The sequence below is a fragment of the Gossypium hirsutum genome, chromosome A05 (assembly GCF_007990345.1).
Source record: "Gossypium hirsutum isolate 1008001.06 chromosome A05, Gossypium_hirsutum_v2.1, whole genome shotgun sequence".
In the NCBI taxonomy this organism is placed as follows: Eukaryota; Viridiplantae; Streptophyta; class Magnoliopsida; order Malvales; family Malvaceae; genus Gossypium; species Gossypium hirsutum.
Genome location: NC_053428.1, coordinates 5903075 through 5921906, shown reverse-complemented (window position 1 = coordinate 5921906; position 18832 = coordinate 5903075). Strand labels below are relative to the sequence as shown.

The following is an 18832-nucleotide window of genomic DNA, read 5'->3' as shown; positions in this document are numbered from 1 at the left end:
CCAAACACACCAGTACGGCACATTGTGCCTAAAACGGTACGTAGTACCTGATCAGTATACGACACATAAGTGCCTGAAATGATACACGAGGTGCCTGAAACGACACACGAGGTGCCTAATACGACACACAATGTGCCTGAAATACGACACATAAAGTGCCTGATCAGTATAGCCGACAAATCCCATACACTTCCAGTTCCTATGGCATGCCAATTATATCCGACTAGTTCGACAAGTTAATAGGGAATTCAATTCTCATTTCAATTTCACTTAATATTCATATTTACCCCTATAACAAGACTCGGACTTTGGCGGATACACGGATTCCATCCAAACACACCAAAATGTCCAACCAAAACACACCAGTATAATCCTCCAAAACACACCAGTATCATATAACCCTCCCAAACACACCAGAATATCCAACCCAAACACACCCGGAATATTATAAATCCTCCATAACACACCAGTATATCATATCCTCCCAAACACACCAATAAGGCATTAAATGCCTCTTCGGATAAACCGAAGTATATAATAACAGAAACATCTTCTCGGCCGAACTACAAATCTCCTCATCACATCACAAATCCAATGGCATGCCATTTGTATCCAATCTGGGCCGATACTGTTAATAAGGTATTTGATTCACTTTCTCAATTTAGTAAATCTTTCATCAATATACCATTCTAATAATCACATATATTCACACATTTTCACAATTTCATACATTTTCATTCAATTCAACATATATATTTCAATTATTCACATTAATTCATAATTCAATACAACTCAATTCACTTTTCAATATCAAATATTCAATTATCACAAATCTCATATATTCATATCAATTCCCTAATATTCCAATCAATATAATTTTTCAATATAACATATATCCAAAATTCTATTTCCACATCAATCACATATATCCATACAAATTCAATTCAATATTAATACTTACCTTAAAATTTTACTTACTATACACATAAATTTAAATATAACATTTATTCATACCTTTATGAGTTCCGACTCATCATAATCTACTTTTGCTCATATATTTGAGTATCGCTTTTATCATTATCGTAATTAGCTCGGTTGGGAAAGTATCTCTATCTTTAAGTAAAATAAATCTCATCAGAGTTGGAAGATATTACATTATCTTATCACAAGTTATATAATGGCATGTATTTCTAGACTTCACATATGCTACGTTTGGTCCGAGAACCGGCTAAACCTTAGCTCTGATACCATTAAATGTAATACCCCATACCCGTACCTGAGACCGGGATAGGATACGAGGCATTACCGAAATTTTCAGAATAATTTCAATTAATTTATATTATTTAGTATTCATTTTCATGTTTCATGTAACATCCTTTTCATATATTCAATTCAAAATATCATATAAAATACGATACAATACTTAAATTTTCATATTTACATGCTCATTCAAGGTATCCGAACCTACCTGACTAAATTGCAGAAATACCAAGATTTAGGGGCATATTGGTAATTTACCATTTTCTCAAATTTCACCCAATCTTGAATTGATAATTTCATTCAATTTATTAATTTACATAATAAAAAAATTTATTCTCTTCAATTTAGTCATTTTTGACATTTTTACAAAATTGTCCCCTAAAGTTTTACTTTTATTCAATTTAGTCCATGAGCTTAAAACATGCAAATTAGCCATGCTAACTGAATATTCATATATATTTTTCCTCCTCCTCCTCTCCATTCCACATCCTTAATGTATATAACATTCTTGTAAGTACGATTTCACAATTTACTTATTAATGCTCACATCAATCTGTTCACACGAGTCATAGTCACTCAATTATTTATAATTAGAGCTACAGAGCTCAAAATTAATATCCGTAAATTTTATATAAAACTAGACTCACATATCATTCCACCATAAAATTTTAAGAATTTTTGGTTTAGCCAATTAGTACAGTTTATTCATTTAAGTTTCCCTTGTTTCACTATCCAACAGTTCTGACCTCTCTTCACTAAAAATTAATTATATCATAGTACAAAACTCGGATAATGTTTCCATTGATTTCTATTGAAAATAGACTCATTAAGGATTCTAAGCATATAAATTTGAGACTCTAATTAATTTTATCCAATTTTTTGTGATTTTCCAAAGTCAAAACAGGGGAACCCGAATTCATTCTAACCTTGTCTCACAAAATTCATTATATCTCATAATTTACAAATCCATTGCTTACACCATTTCTTCTATGAAAAACTAGACTCAATAAGCTTTAATTTCATATTTTATTCATCTTCTAATTCGATTTCTACAATTTATGATGATTTTTCAAAGTTAGTCTACTTCTGCTGTCCAATATTGTTTTAGTTCAAGATGTTTATTACCATTTTTCCTCTAAATTTCAAAGGTCATACAATTCAGTCCTTGCTCAATTAGCCCATCTATTAAGCTAATTTTTCTCAATTAACATTTTATTCCATCATTATAAACTATTACACAACCTTTGAAAATCATCATTTTAACTCTAAACCTTAATTCACAACTTTTTCACAATTAGGTCCTAAAATCAATTTCTATTGAAATTACTTGATAAAATCATCAAAAAAAAAAATCAAAGCTTCAAATTCATTTTATTTCATCATAAACAGTCAAAAATTATCATTGATAGCTTTTAATTTTGTTCATAAAATCAAAAACTAATGAATTAAACACTTGGACCAAATTGTAAAAGTCACAAAAATATAAAAATCTCAAAGAAAAGGGTAAGAATTGTACTCACATATGTAAAAGTATGAAAAACCAGCAACTTTAAGACCTCCCATGGCGTTTTTGCTGAAGAAAAATGATGATATCTCTAGATTTTTCAAATTTGTCTTGTTTTATATGTTTAATTTGCAAAATTTCCCATTTTGCCCTTGTTTCTCCTTGTCTTTTTTGCTGATTTTCTTGCCCAACTGTCCAGCCCATACAATTTGGGTCCAATTTTCTTTTAAATCCCTCCTTTTTAATCACTTAAACTATTTAATTACAATTTAATAAATTTGGCACTATTTTTAATTTAGTCCTTTTTAATTAATTGACTAACCAAACGTTAAAATTTTCTAACGAAACTTTAATACTAACTTAATAACACTCCATAAATATTTATAAAAATATTTATGGCTCGGTTTATAAATCCGAGGTCTCGATACCTCGTTTTCAACCAAATTTACCTGATTAATTCTTTTAAAATCGCAAAATTCACTAATTAAAAATAATTCTTTTAAGTTAGCGCTTGGCCTATAATTATTATTTGTTAAAATTTCTAAACTTACTCGTCGGATTTAGTGATCTCGAATCACTGTTTTCGGCACCACTGAAAAATTTGGCTGTTACACATTTCATATCATGTTGCCATGGTATCTTTCAACCATGGTCTTACACATTTCATTTCAGAAAGCACACTCCTGCAACCTCATCCTTACAGTGGGATTACCAATCCAGGCTAAATCCCCTGTAATAGAAACTCATAGAGTATTGTTGGGATTACCAGTCCAGGCTAAATACCCTACAATGACAATTACTCTAATGAGCTTGGATCTGAATTACCAGTCCAGGCTAAATTCAGACCCTAATTCGGATTACTCGTCCGGGCTAAATCCATTTTCCACATATTCTTCGGGACGGCTATATCAGGATAGGATCACCCGTCCAGGCTAGATCTTTTTTACCGTCAATTCCTTTTCAGAGATCCATCGAAATTTCCTTTCATTCAACCGGGATTTCTTCCCATTTTCATCAAATATATCAATGTTTCATAAATTTTCATACAATGAACTTTCAAATCATATTCACATTAATAACATACATTTCAAGCATTTAAGAATATAATTCAAGTTACATAAACTTACCTCATTGCTTGTTTGTGTTTATAATTTCATTAATCCGATATCTTTTCTTTTCCACGATCAAGTCTCGTATTTGAGTCGTCCGGATCTTTATAAATAAATTTGATCATCATTTTCATTCATTTCATATTCTAATGCATTTAATTAATGCTCTAGGCAAAATTACCATTTTGCCCCTAAACTTTTAATTAATGACGATTTCATCCTTAGGGTCAGGAAAATAAATTTTTTGCAATTTAATCCTTATTTCCAGCTATTATTCTCATACATATTGATAACAGTCCATGAATTCTATAAAATATCAGAATTTTCCATAATTTCAACTATTTTCAATTTAATCCCTAAAACGTGTTTTCCCCCGATCTTGAACTAAATTAATAATTTCATTCAATTTTATAACTTAAATAATAAAATAATCCATTTCATGCAATTCGGTCATTTCTGACATTTTTACAAAATTACCCATAAAGTTTTACTTTTATTCAATTTAGTCCTTGAGCCTAAAATATGCAAATTAGCCATGCTAGATGAATATTCATACATATTTTTCCTCCTCCTCTTCTCCATTCCACATCCTTAATGTATATACACACTTGTAAGTAACATTATCTATAATTTTTATTATTTACTTTTATGAACATTCAAGCTGTCTATCTGCGTCATAATCACTAAATTATTTATATCTAGAGATATAGAACTCCAAATTAAGATTAGATAATTTTCCCTGAACCTAGACTCATATATCTTCTTTCCATAAAATTTTCATAATTTTTGGTTTAGCCAATAAGTACAGTTTATTCTTTAAAGTCACCCTTATTTTGCTGTTTGACAGTTGTGACCCTTCTTCACTAAAAATTAATTATCTCCTCATAAAGAATTCGAATGATGTTATCGTTTGTTTATCTTGAAAATAGACTCATTCAGGATTCTAAATATATAAATTTAAGCCCACAATTATTTTTATCCAATTTTTTATGATTTTACAAAGTCAGAACAGGGGAACTTTAAATCATTCTAACCTTGTCTCACAAAATTCATCATATCTCATGATATACAATTCCATTGCTTACATAATTTCTTCTATAAGAAACTAGACTTAATAATATTTAATTTCATATTTTATTCATTCTATAATTAGATTTCTACAATTTTTTATGATTTTTCAAAGTTAGACTACTGCTGCTGTCCAAAACTGTTTTAGTGCAAGATATTAATTACCATGTTATAACACCCTTATTTTCTTTTTCTACACCATTTCTCATCACTTTCTTTTATTTTCTCTTCACTAACATATCAAGAATATATGACCTTATGTAAGAAAACTATACTATTACATTATTTCCATGCTTTGTCAATAATAACAAACTTAAAAACATATTGAAATCTTGATGTGCTTACCTTGTTCTATTGATACTAATCTTTAACTTGATTTTCTCTCTCCTCCAGCTTCTATGTCTTGAATCCAACTTGATATTCTAACTCCTCATGGTCTCCTTAACATTTTTCTCTCCTAGTAGCTATGGAAATTCTTTTGATTTCTAGATGAAAATGGTGAAAAATTGATGAATTAGGACCAAATTGTAAAGAAAGAAAACTTCTTTTCTTCTTCCTCTCTCTCACGTTGGTTTGCATGGGAAAGAAAAGATGATGATTCTTCATCTTTCTTTCCTTATATATCCTAAATAAAAAAAATATCATTTAAAAATCAATTTAAAGTATTAATAAACTAATATTTATTTATTTAATTTATCTAAAATATCTCCAACATCATCATTGTCTCTAGATTTCTCTCTCTTCCAATTGACCATTTTGCCCTTAGTTATCTTTTAAAATTCTATTATTGAGTCATCACTTAATTTGGTAAAATTGCAATTTAGTCCCTCATAATTCTTCACCTATTCAATTTGGTCCTAATTCATCAATTTTCCTTGGTTTCTAGATCATTCCACCCTTAAAATATTTTCACTATTAGTCCTTCAACTTTTCATATTTACTTTTTAATCCCTAAAATTTTAAGTATTTACTCTTGGGCCACAAAACTTTTCTCACTTTTACAATTTAGTTCTTTCTTAAATTAGTATATCATAATATACTTCCCAGTGACATAACTCAATTTTTTCCTCTTCTTGTGACTTTATTTCCTTATTTTACTATATTAAGGATAATATCTTAGTGTAGAAATTTTCAGGGTATTTAAGTAGCTCTAGACAAAGTCATAAGAAATGTCAAAGCCATATGTTCTGCTGACACATGTATAGGGTGAGGAGGAGTATAACACTAGGTTATTCTATCATCGATATTGGAGACTATCAAGCTAGAGGTTTGCCTTTTGGTTCAAGAATTTTTTTATTCACAATCATTTACCATCGAGCTTGAACAAGATCAATCTCATTCTCATTCCAAAACTCCTCAATTTGGAAATGGCCAATGATTTTAGTTCTAACGGGTGTTGTAATTTCATCTACAAAGTTATAGCTCACATTCCAATTTTTTGCATTAAGGGCTAAATTTTTTTAACTTTTTAGAATTTGAATTAAAATGACGAATTTCGTAAATATTAATGGTTAAATTTATTATTAGATCAATTAAAAAATACCGTAAGCTTCTTATCACTTATCTAATAGTAAGAATTAGGAGACTTTAAGTTCGAAAAGTTTAGTGATTAAATAAAAAATTAATAATAAAACAAATTAAATAGTTTAGTGATATTTTTGTACTTTACCCCGTAATATAGTTTGCGTTGTGGTTTTTCTTCAATTAGGGTTTTTATGGTTTAAGAATTATGATTTTTGCCGCCTAATAAAGCTTAGGACTTTTTTCTTTTAACACACGCACCTGACAAGCGCGTGGAATAAATAAGCTTTTCTTTGCCCTGATTTCAATTCCCCATAATCACCACCTATTCTAACATATTTGCGAAAATGTCATCAAAGGCTTTTCTTATTTTTCCTATTTAATTGATTTATCGAACTCCTCCAACGCTGGAAAAAAAAAAACAGCAGCAAAAACAACAATGGCAGACGAAGAAGAGAGAGTTCTAGAGAACCAGTTGGAGCTTCAATTGAAAGAGCAAAGAGAATCCCTCTCTGCCTTAGACGATGCTCTCGCTTCTGATCCTTTCAATCCCCAGATCCTCGCGGTACTCATTTCTTCCCAACCCCTATTCTTTTTCCTCTCATAAAATCTTTATTTTTCTCGCGATAAATAATCTCAATTGTTTTTTCTTTAAAATTTATTTCTCATTTGATTGGTTTTTAGGTTCACGAGGAGCTTGTTGAGGTAATCAAAGAGACAGAGGAGGGGCTTCTTAATCTTAAGCGCGCGCGTTTACTTCGAGAAGCTGATTCAGCGTTAAATGTTTCGAATCAAGCAGCGGTTGAGGAGGTTAAAGCGGAGGCTCTTGAATCAGATGATGTGGAAGTTGAACCATTGGAGGAAGATCGGAGTTATCAGGTCGGGTCGAAATGTCGATTCCGTTACAGTGACGGCCGGTGGTATGATGGTCAGGTTGTCACATTGAACGGTTCTGGTTCGGCGAAAATATCTTTCCTCACACCTACTTCAGAAAATATGTTGGTAAGTTCTCGCTCGATTTCCTAGATTATACTTCTTTTGGTATTGTATTAAAGTTATGCTTTGAAGTTGAAACCTTTATTTATAATGTAGTTGTAGACTTTGGAATTTATGGAATTTTCTGAAAGAAAAAGAAGCAAAAATGTGAGACAAGTTCTGAAGAGAAATTATAGGGGTTAGACAACTTTTATTTTATTATTATTGCATAATGCGACTCTAGTAATTTAGCATAGAACAAAATATTTCATGCTACCATGAAAAGCAAAAGGGACAGAGTTTGGTTTATTTGACATCTGAGAACTTGCAAATTCGGGAATAGGATGTCCATTTCTAGCTGGGGTACAGGAACTGCATAACTGTGTTGTTCGAGTGAGGTAGCCTGGGATGAGTCTTGTGATTGATTGTTATGTGACTTTTTCTGCACTTTTTCATGTTGCTTGTTTGTTGGAGTTGTATAAGAATTTGATGTAATTTTGTGAAGGAAGGAGGAACTATTCTCTATTGCTAATTAAGCAACATTTACTATTTCCAGTTACTAATGCTAGACCACCCGAGTGCAGATATGCAAGTTCTTTCTGCAACAAAGATGTCGATTTGGTGCTAATTGCCGCTTATCGCATGGTATGTTGCAGTCTGTTTTAAGGACTAGTAGGTTGTGAGCCCAAAGTTCCTCTTATTATTTATTTATTTTTGCTGCATGTTCTTTCGCTCAAGTCAGTGCATGATATGAGTTGAATTTGAGGAAACATCCACCTTATGTTATGTAAAGCATCATAAGAAAAAAGAATTGTGGCTGAGCAAAAATAAGAAAGACAAAAGATAAAAGAATTGTTGTTTTTCATAAACCATGTTATTTGTAGATGGTGAGCTAAGAAATCTGCCCGATATGAGGACATGTAGGATTTATGGCTAGTTGTGTCAGGCACTTATTTGGGGGGATAAGAATTAAATTATTATGTAGCCTTGCTGTGTGCTCTAAAAGGCCGTCTTTAGCAATACAGCATATACAAAGCATTTCACGCATGAAGTTGATTTTGGTATGGATATGGAGCCATCTGTAGGCCCTAACCTTTTGTACAGTATCTTTCCTATCCTTTCTTATTACAGCATCTGGCGCATCATTTTTCACTTTTTCCTTTTATAACAGTTGCTTCCAATAGATCAGAGTTAACATTAATATCTCCACAGGAGTGGATGTCCCATTATCTTCGCTGAAGAAGTATGCTCCAACCATGTGGGAGCCATCGATGGTTGGGTCCAGTATTTGGGCAGTCCCTGATAGTAAAGTTGGCATCTGGAGGGAAGCTGAACTTGAATCATGGAATGATGAACTCAGAACGGGGAAGGTTGTTTTCCGGGTTGATGGAAGCTCTGCAGAGCTTGGGATAGAAGCTTTGACATTATCTGAATATGCACAAATAAGTGATGATGAAGAAAGTGAACTAAGCTCTGAAGAATCTGATTCTAGTGACTACGAAGAGGAGAGCCCAAAGGGTTTAGGTTTTCTTGAAAGCACTGCTCTACAGAAAGGTATCCAGACAGAAACTACCATCTTTGCTAAGTGGGAAAATCATACCAGGGGTGTAGCTTCTAAGATGATGGCCAATATGGGTTACCGTGAAGGGATGGGTTTAGGTGCATCTGGCCAGGGAATGTTAAATCCGATCTCAGTTAAAGTCCTTCCTCCTAAGCTATCACTTGATCATGCTCTGGAGACTCATGAGAACGATGAGGATAAAGAGAAAAAAGGGAAGAAACGAAGCAGAGGTGGCAAGAGAAAGCGTGAGAAGAAATTCGCTGAAGCCGCTCGGGCTGCTAAAGAAGAAGAGGAATCAAGACCAGATGTTTTTAGCCTCATCAACAACCAACTTGCAATGCAAAGTGAGGCTGTAAATGGTGGATCAACAAAGAAACAACAAAAGAAAGGTTCAGGAGAGGAGAAGAAAGTTGATAGAAAGGCATTGGTTGCTTATGATGATGAAGTGAAGGAACTAAAGTTACGAGTTGTAAAGCTCGAGGAAATGGTAAGCAGAAACAGAAATGAAAAAGCTGTTTACGAGGCTGCCATGAGGAAATTAATCGAGACTCGTAAGGCTTTGGCGGAGGCTGAAGCAGTTCATGCCTCAGCATCAAATGCAGTCGTTAGCAAAGAAAAAGAGAAAAAGTGGCTAAAGTTTTGATATTATGTGATATTTATGTTGGACTAGTTACAAATTATGCATTGTTTGGTAATAGATTTTACCCCATAAAAAAGGGAAAGAAATGAACTAAAATTAGATTTGGCTTCTTCTCTCCTTTTCAGTTGGGACATTTTTTTTATTTGAAAATTGATGCTCCTGCTGTCTTTGTGTGCCATATACATATAAATTAGAATTTTTAATTATTGTGAGAAGATCCATAAATAAATTCATGCAGAATATACCATAAAAATCATGTCAATATCCCGTAACAGTTACATTAAGGCATCAACGCCGCAAAAAAGAAAAATGCACGGAATTTATTTTCACTAAATTACTTGGCCAACATTTTTATCCTTAGGTTCACTCAATCACTGCGTCACTCCTTCAATGGTACCCAATTTCTTAAATAAACTTTGTGGGACAAATTGGATTTTCAAATTTGCGCATTTAACCCTAGACTTTAACCCCGTTACTCCAAAAAAATTTCCCAATCAGAAGCTGCCATGCCATCATCATCTACCTGTAGTTTTTTAATTTTTTTTTACATAAGATTTTAAAAAACTGGAAAAAAGAAAAAATATTTTTAATTAAATTTATAACAATAATAATTAAAAAAACTATTAATTCTTCCTCAAATCCATCTTCTTCCCTGTAACCTTTCCCATTTGTTTGCTTTCAGTAATCAAAATTTAGAGGGTTTAGAAGGGGAAAGGAATATGATGCCATTTTGAAAACAACTAAACCCTAATTGAATCGTTGGAAAAAAGGGATGGAATTGGTAGATGAACACAGATTAGAAATTTGGAAGTGCAGAAAAAAATTATTAATTACTATAATAAATTTAATTAAAAATAAAATTTTTCCCCATTTTTATTTTCATGTAAATTTTAAAAAATATAGGTGGATGGTGATGTGGCAGCTTCTCATTGGACTAAAAGTTTTTTGGACAAACGGCGTTAAGGTCTGAGGTTAAATGGGTAACGGCAAAGCACCCAAATTGACAAAAAAAAAGTTTAAATACCTATTTGGAAAAACGAGTATAGCTTAAGCGGTAATTTTTAAATTAAACCTAACTTTTAATTAGGACTACTTAGTCCTTATCATTACCATTTACTACTCACTATTTAAAATTTTGAGTTTTTCTCCAGAAATTCAATCTTTCTTTTCACTCTTTCAAAAGCTTCTTTCCGTTTGTTTCTTATTTTCTGATTCTTTTGGGTGATTTCTTCTTTTTATTTTTTTCTTTTAAGTTCTGATTTGAATGGACGAAGCAGTGAACCCCAACAACAAAATGTCGACTCTTACAAAAACTGTGGCAACTATCGGTTTGTCGTTGATTCCGGTGATCAATAAACTTCATGACATACTTGCTTCTTCTGGTACCGAGTTGTCCGATATTTCGGTACCGCAAGTGGCTGTGGTTGGGAGTCAGAGCAGCGGTAAATCGAGTGTGCTGGAGGCCCTTGTTGGCCGCGATTTTCTGCCTCGAGGATGCGATATTTGTACTCGAAGACCGCTTGTTTTAATGTTAGAAAACCATTCTCCGAATTCAGATGATGATAGAATCGAGTGGGGCGAGTTTCGCCACTTACCCGGCCGCCGCTTTTATGATTTCTCGCAAATTCGTCGAGAAATTCAGGTCCAGCTATCTGTTTTTAACTTTCAATATATATTTTTAATATTTGGCAACTTTTAAGCTGGTTGGATTATCAAATTGATGTTTAGATTATAATATTGAAATTTCATTGCATCTGCAAAATTTGAAAATTGTTACTCTCTTTGCGAACATTTCTTCTATTTTTATCATTAAACTTGTGTAGGCTGAGACTGAAAGAGAAGCAGGTTGTAACAAAGGGGTTTCAGAAAAACAGATTCGATTAAAAATTTCCTCTCCCAATGTTCTTAACATGACTCTTATCGACTTACCTGGCATTACCAAGGTCCCTGTGGGGGATCAACCTAGTGATATCGAAGCAAGAATTAGGAGAATGATTATGGCACATATCAACAATGAAAATTGTATCATATTAGCTGTCAGCCCGGCGAATTCTGATTTAGCTACATCTGATGCACTACAGATAGCTAAATTAGCTGATCCAACTGGTAAATCAGAACACTTTTAGTTCATGTCTGAATGTATGAGTTCTATTCCAATAGACTGACATATATTTTTTCAGGTTCTCGGACAGTTGGTGTAATCACCAAGGTTTGTATTGTCTCTTTTTTGGAAAGAAGAGAAATTTAATAATTGATTTGATCTGTCTCGTCCCTTGCTATTTTTTTCATCCTCACTAGACTACTTTCACAATCTTTCTGTGCAGCTTGATATTATGGACAGGGGAACTAATGCATGTAACTTCTTGCTTGGAAAGGTGGTTCCACTTAAACTTGGTTATGTCGGTGTTGTGAATCGCTGCCAGGAGGTATAAGTTACTAAAGGCTGCAGTTGGCAGCTCCAGTGTAGTTTATATGCAATTCCTCCATTGTATTGGGACAATTATGGTGCCTATGTGTTTGTTTGTGTTTCGTAGCATTTTTTGTAGATTCTTTCCTTTATAGATGCTTTAGAGTAAACTTTGTAGCAACCAGATTTGGGTGATTAGGCCTTATTGAACAATATGATTATAAAATGAGTAAGAGCCTATTAAGGATACTGTGATATGGCCATGCAAGGGGAGACAACTTTTTTTCTTCTTATTATTTTTAAATAATTAGCCTTTTTTTCTTTTGAACTTCTCAGATTCGTTGAATAGGTGAAGGTGACAACTGTTTTGTTGTGTGCTACAGGATATTAATAAAAACCGTAGCATTCAAGAAGCACTTGCTTATGAGGAGCAGTTCTTTCATGATCATCCTGTACTTTTCATCTCTCAAATAGAATTTTGCCTTCAAGGTCACCTAATTCCCGTAAAATCTGAACATGTTGCTTTTTCTTGAAACCTATGTATTAAAGGTGTATAATAGTGTTTCTAATCATTGTGGCATTCCTCAATTGGCAAAGAAGCTAAATCAGGTTGGTTTATGACAGTTTTTCATTGAGCTCCTAAGTCTTTTAACAATTATATATATCTTATTTCTTATTGCACTTGTTATACTTCTCGATTTTTGTGATTGATTTATCGCTTTCCAGATTCTAGAGCAGCATATTAGAAAGGATCTCCCACGCTTGAAGGCTGTGCTAAACTCTCGTATGCATGCAGCTATGAAAGAGCTGCAGACTTATGGAGATGTTGTGGAATCAAAGGTAAGTTGTCACAGTTTGGGAAATGTTAGTGGTACTAGCCTACATTTTCTGAGTTTAGGTTTGTAGTGACTTTTAATCACTACTCCATGTATTACCATTAAATTTTAAGCTGTATGCTTAACAAGCTGTAAAACATATTCAAGAATGTTGCATGATGCCTAAGTTGTTATCTGGGAGTTAAGCATCATCAAGTTTCCTGTTCTCCTTGTATGAAAGGGAACAAATGTTTTATTACATTTAAGGTTGAGGTCTATGTAATTAGTTCTTGCTATTTGGTGATGGCTGCTTATTTTTTTAGTATACTTACCTTTACACCTTCATGTTCATGACTTTGCCTCAATAAAGCCGAGCATATTTCTTAGAGAACTGAATTTACTTTTTTGTTAAATTAGTTATCTCTGATTATTACTCATGTCCACATCCAGGCAGAGCAAGGAGCAGCCTTATTGCACATTCTTAGAAGATACTGTGATGGTGAGGTTTTTATTTTCCTATATGTTTCATTTTTAGCATTTCAATAAATATATGTATATTTATATATGTTGCCTTCTAATTTCAAGTGGGACAGCAGAATGTTGCTCACTAAATTTTCTGCTGTTGCTAAGTTTTCTATTTTGTTTTTATTTTTCTCATTGTTGGAAAGATTTTTCTGCTATGGTTGATGGAAAAAGTCCGGACATGTCAACTAAAGAATTGTTTGGAGGAGCCAGGATCCACTACCTTTTTCAGTCAATGTTTGTGAAGCTCTTAGAGGTTATGAGTCTGTCTTTCTAAAGCTCTTATGTAATTGATGCTCTATCTTTTTGTGTTGTCTCGAATTTTCCCTGCTTGAGAACTAGGAGATTAGCTTCTTTTTTACAGGAAGTGGACCCTTGTGAAAAGTTGACTGACGAAGATATTGTGTATGCCCTTAGAAATTCCTCTGGTCTAAGAAATGTTCTATTTGTCCCAGAGGTGAGTATGACAGTGATTGGCTGAAACTTAACCAGTTGTTGAAACCAGTGGATCTTATAAATCATGTATTTCGCTGGGTTTAGGTTCCATTTGAGGTTTTGGTTAGAAGACAAATTGCTCAGTTGTCAGACCCTTGTCATCAGTGTCTATGGATTGTCTATGATGAACTGATAAAGGTGAGAATAGTACTTCATATAGTACTGGGATCTTTTACCTAATTAAATTATGAGTTTAATATGTGGATATGGTGATTAGAGAGAATTTTGTGCAACAGATTTGCCAGGCCTGTGAATCAACTGGATTGAAGAGGTTCCCATCGTTAAGAAGACACATAAATGACGTTGTAAGAAAGTTTTTAGATGCTGCTGCTAAGCCTGCCGAGACAATGATACGAAATCTCATTGAGATGGAGGTTATTTATTTCTTGTTTTCCTTTCTTTATATGATATCTAGAATAATGTAGGAGTTAGTGTGTATGCATCAATATCTATTGGGTACCCAAAAAAATGACATTGTAAGGAGTTTCTAGAAACCTAGGGTCTACTCGTGGATATGCATGTGGTTGCATGTATGACATGTGGATCCCTTATGGAAATATATTGGACCTAGAAGAAGCTTAGTAAGAAACCAAAAAAAAAAAAAAAAAAAATGCTTGATGAAAATTTCGAGTCCTGTTTAGTGATTCTGTAATTCATTTCAGTCATCATTTGTGTGTGATCCTTTGCAAGCAATGCTCTTTTTCTACTTTACTTCACTGATGTTTTTATATAATCAGTTTCCAATTATTCATGCTCTTTTGTTTAGATGGGATTTGGTTAGCACCCTCTTTAGTACAAAAAATTTAGCACCAACTATCAGCTTTTATCTGTTCCTAGTAGGTATGATTTTTTCTGCTTTCATGATTCAATTTATTTGATATGATCCTTTTTTTTCATCTCTCAGAGAAAGCAACTATACCTCAGTTGATTTGACTAGTATAGGTTTCAGATCTAATTTTTACAGACCATTTTGTGATTCACCCACCAAGATATAAGCTGCTTTCTATTACAATCATATTTTTGAAATATTCTATAATGCATGATTACAAATTTTTTGTTTTCATTTTCTTTAATATCAGATGGATTATATAAATTCTTCACATCCAAGTTTTATTGGTGGGAACAAAGCTGTTGAGCTTGCTGTGCAGCAGATGAGATCATCAAAGGTATAGATGTTATTTCAGTTGAATCAATGTGTGGGAAGTTAGCCCTTTAGCATGGAGTTATAGTTTTATATTGCTCACTTCGGTTCAACATTCATCCTCCCTTGTGAGACTGGCTGACAGTTGAATCTGGATTTTCTGGAGGAATGTGAAATTGTAGTAAAAATACATTTTATAAAATCTATTCTATTATTACAGAAATGAATAGAAAATAATTGTTTTGAAATCTAAGGTTGATTCACATGTAATAATTTACCACTCTGAATTGACAACTGCATGATTCTATCATGACTTCTCAAGTTCTTTTTATTGGTTGATTTGTTGTTCTGCAACAATAATGGGTATATATTGTTAACTTTATACATGATATAGACGCATTTACTTGATCTTTTTATCATTCAGGAGAGAGCGGATGCTGAAAAGGTACCTATATCTGACAAGGGCCAGTTCTCCCAAACTGCCGCTCCTCGATCGGTTTTGAATGGTGTTTCTAACCAGGTGTCTGTTTTTACATTTTTATTTTACCTTTTTTTTTGTAAGAATTCATTTGGGGAGGAAGTAGGGTAAAAGGAAATTGCTAGAAATGAACATAAAGCTCTCCACGCTTCAGGCTTTGTCTTATGATATATTAAGTTTCTTATCTGTCTGTGTGAAGATATCTTAGTTGGTAGTAAATGAATATTCTTTTTGAGCACCCTAGCAAACAAGCTCCATTCATGCCTCTAGATTTATCTTCTCGAAGTACTAAAACTGAGTCTTATTCGCAGCCCTTGATGATTATTTGAAGCACTTACCCTTATCTATCTAGTTCATATACTTTTTAGCATTAGGTGCATGCAATTACTTTGAGTGAGAACGGTTGACCCTTAGTGTACTGGTCTTCAATGCATCACACCGACCTTCGTTCATATATGCAAGTGAAACCCTTCTAACATAGTAGGAGAATACCATTATGCTTTATCACATAGGAATCCTTTAATATTTTTGTGAGGACCAATTGTAGGCTAAGGGTAATTATTCCATCATGGTTCAGACGGAGGTAACATCTTGGTGGTAGAACTGTAAACATCTGGAAATATAAACCATGCTTATCATTTACTTTTTAAGCACTTAATCTATGACGGCATTTTTGGCAGGGAAATCATCCTCAGTCAAATAATGGGCGACCCATATTAACTGGTAATTTACTCTTTACTGAAGACTAGTCCCAGTTTGTTTGTTTCTTATTTATTTTTGTTTTCTTTCTCACATGTTTCTAGTATGACTGATTGACTGATCTTTTTATGATAAGAGAATTGCAGTGGCTGAAAATATGATGCTTTTTGTTTTACATCTTGAAAAGAAAACATGAAATTCCGGCTGTGTGTTTATGATTGATCCGGGTTGGAATGTTTCAGTGTATCAACAGCGCACTGCAATTTCAATATCTGTGTATGTATGATAACATTCCACTTGGCTGAAGATATAGTATGAGATTGGTGTATATTGTGATACATTCTGTTGAAACATCTTATTCTTATGGTTAATTTCCCTTGCAGAGACTGCTGCACTATTCTGTGTTATATGCTTCAAAGAAAAAACTCATTAATATAGTATTTACATTGCCAAGAACAATGGAAGGAAGGATCCAAATTTAACACTATAGAAAATTCAAATAATTTTATATTTCCACAAATAGTTTTACCATTATTTCTGAATCTTCTAAGTGAGTTTGTGACGGTCATATAGATGATACCCATAGGCCTTTGCATGGACAGTTTTTTAGGGCTGTTCATTAATAAGCATCAACTTAGGTAACTTTTATTTAGGTGGCAGTTTATCTACAAGGAGTTGGGGCATTTCTTCTATATTTGGGAGCAAGGCATCATCTAGAGGGACTGCAGCTATTGAATCTCCTGAAGAAACTCTTCATGATGTAGAGAATATGTCATCAACAATCCAACTGAGAGAGGTATCTATACATTTTAAAGCCTTGCACTTGTGTGTGGGAAAATGTTGATGACTTTGTTTTTCTTTATAGCAACATATCTTGCCTGTCTTAAATTCACTTCCTTCATGTTTTCCCTTGGTGATCTCAGCCTCCGTCAATCTTAAGACCACTTGAAATGTTAGAGAATGAAGCTACAGAAATAATTATCACCAGAATACTTGTGAAATCCTACTTTGATATAGTCCGGAAGAACATTCAAGACTTAGTGCCAAAGGCTATAATGCACTTTCTGGTAATACCGTTTCGTTTTCCTCTCCTATTGGTCAAGTTTAAACTTATTATTCTGACGAATGTAAAATATTTTCCCCCTTTTTATCAATTCAGGTCAATCATACAAAAAGAAACCTTCATAACACTTTGATACAAATATTGTACCGGTATGTCTCTTTTGGTTGATGGTGTTTTAAAGTATCTCATGTTTTAGTTTTCAACTTGCAGAATAGGTAAATGAAAAAAAAAAAGATTATCCTCTCAGTAGTTGTGGTTGACGTTATTTTCTTATATGAACGCTTGAAACAATGTTGGTCATGGAGATATTGGTGTTTTAATTGCCCAAAAATTAGATTGCAAATCAATGTATACAAACAGAAAAGGGTAATGATGGAATAATTCTATCACCTGACATTATTTAATTCAATTTTTAGGAATGTACGAGTGAAAGATGTGCTTTTGCAGTAATAATTAGTGCAAAATTTTTGCACTTATTTGAATGTTGTTCTCTCTTTCTTCCCCCTTTTCATTGTTACTGTTGTGGAGATGTCTGTATGCATGTTGTTACTGAAGTCTGAACCTTTGGATACGCAGAGAGATCCTTTTCGAAGAGCTGTTGCAGGAGCAGGACGAGGTTGTTGCAAGACGAAAGCACACAAAAGAAGTGTTGCATGTTTTGAGGCAAGCTGTTAAGGTTTGTAGTTACTCTAATTTGTTAATGTTGAGGGAAGTTTGTTTAACTCTTATGACATCCATCCATATTTCATCTTTTACTACTCGTTCTTGTACTATTGAGCTTTCATATTATGACGTTTGTCTCTTTTGACTGAAACTATTTTTCTGCCTGTTTTAGACGCTAAATGAAGTTGAATCAGATGTGGAGTTCCAACACAGGACTACAAACTTGGGTACTGATGCTAGTCCCGGATTACCAAATTCTCCCGAGATCACCAACGGTAAGAGAAGTTCATCTTGTATGTTGTCATCCAGCAAGCCCAGAGCTCGGAAACTACTCTTTCCAGAAGAGCCACCATTGTCTTTCAGCTCCAATGTTGGACTACGCTACTAGTTGGTTAGAATGCACGTCTCAGTTCCCAGATCCCACTGATTGAATTTGGTGCCTAGCCAGGGGATTAGTGCATCCCATAAGTGATAGGCTTGTTCCTAGATTACAGTTTACAGATCTTCATACGTTCTAGCAGCGAAGTTTGGTTAACTGGATTTGCTATGTCAATATTGTTTTTATGAGAGTATTTCAATTTTGCACGACACTAGTTGAGTTTTGTGTTTACATGCGAGAAGAGAATATTCATTTTGCCTATTTTTCATTTCATTTTTCTTTAGGCATCCTTGTTCAATCATTTGTATTTGATTAATATTCGAACATGAGTATGGAGTATGAGTTTTTAATAAAAGAAAAAGAAAATTGGGTACATTCTAAATTTGGGTCATGTAACATTTCTTTTGGCTCGTGTAATCTATAATTTAGTTGAACGATTACACTAGATCACACCTGCTGTAAACAGTCTTAAATTTACTCTTCTGTTCTTAGAAAAGAAAAGGGAAACAAGTAACCATACGATTTGGATGCA

At 33.5% G+C, this 18832-nt stretch overlaps 2 protein-coding genes across 3 annotated transcripts; both read left to right on the top strand.

The window, feature by feature from the left end:
- The first annotated feature begins 6797 nt into the window (after positions 1-6797).
- LOC107958969 (zinc finger CCCH domain-containing protein 22) lies at positions 6798-9749 on the top strand. The gene is made up of 4 exons (XM_016894896.2): positions 6798-7027; positions 7147-7464; positions 8022-8082; positions 8650-9749. The coding sequence occupies exons 1-4, from the start codon at positions 6902-6904 to the stop codon at positions 9639-9641; spliced, it is 1497 nt and encodes a 498-aa protein (XP_016750385.1). The 5' UTR covers positions 6798-6901; the 3' UTR covers positions 9642-9749.
- A 1025-nt stretch (positions 9750-10774) lies between these two features.
- Positions 10775-18675, top strand: LOC107958970 (dynamin-related protein 3A). 2 transcript variants are annotated; one of them, XM_016894898.2, is made up of 20 exons: positions 10775-11280; positions 11462-11744; positions 11819-11847; positions 11963-12064; positions 12429-12497; positions 12595-12654; positions 12772-12885; positions 13311-13359; positions 13529-13638; positions 13747-13839; positions 13923-14015; positions 14114-14251; positions 14957-15043; positions 15443-15538; positions 16177-16219; positions 16849-16991; positions 17119-17262; positions 17355-17407; positions 17835-17934; positions 18094-18675. In XM_016894898.2, the coding sequence occupies exons 1-20, from the start codon at positions 10903-10905 to the stop codon at positions 18307-18309; spliced, it is 2400 nt and encodes a 799-aa protein (XP_016750387.1). In that variant the 5' UTR covers positions 10775-10902; the 3' UTR covers positions 18310-18675. The 2 variants fall into 2 exon arrangements, with proteins under 2 accessions (XP_016750387.1, XP_016750386.1); XM_016894897.2 differs by having other exon boundaries at positions 12429-12548; positions 12643-12654.
- The last annotated feature ends 157 nt before the right edge of the window (positions 18676-18832 follow it).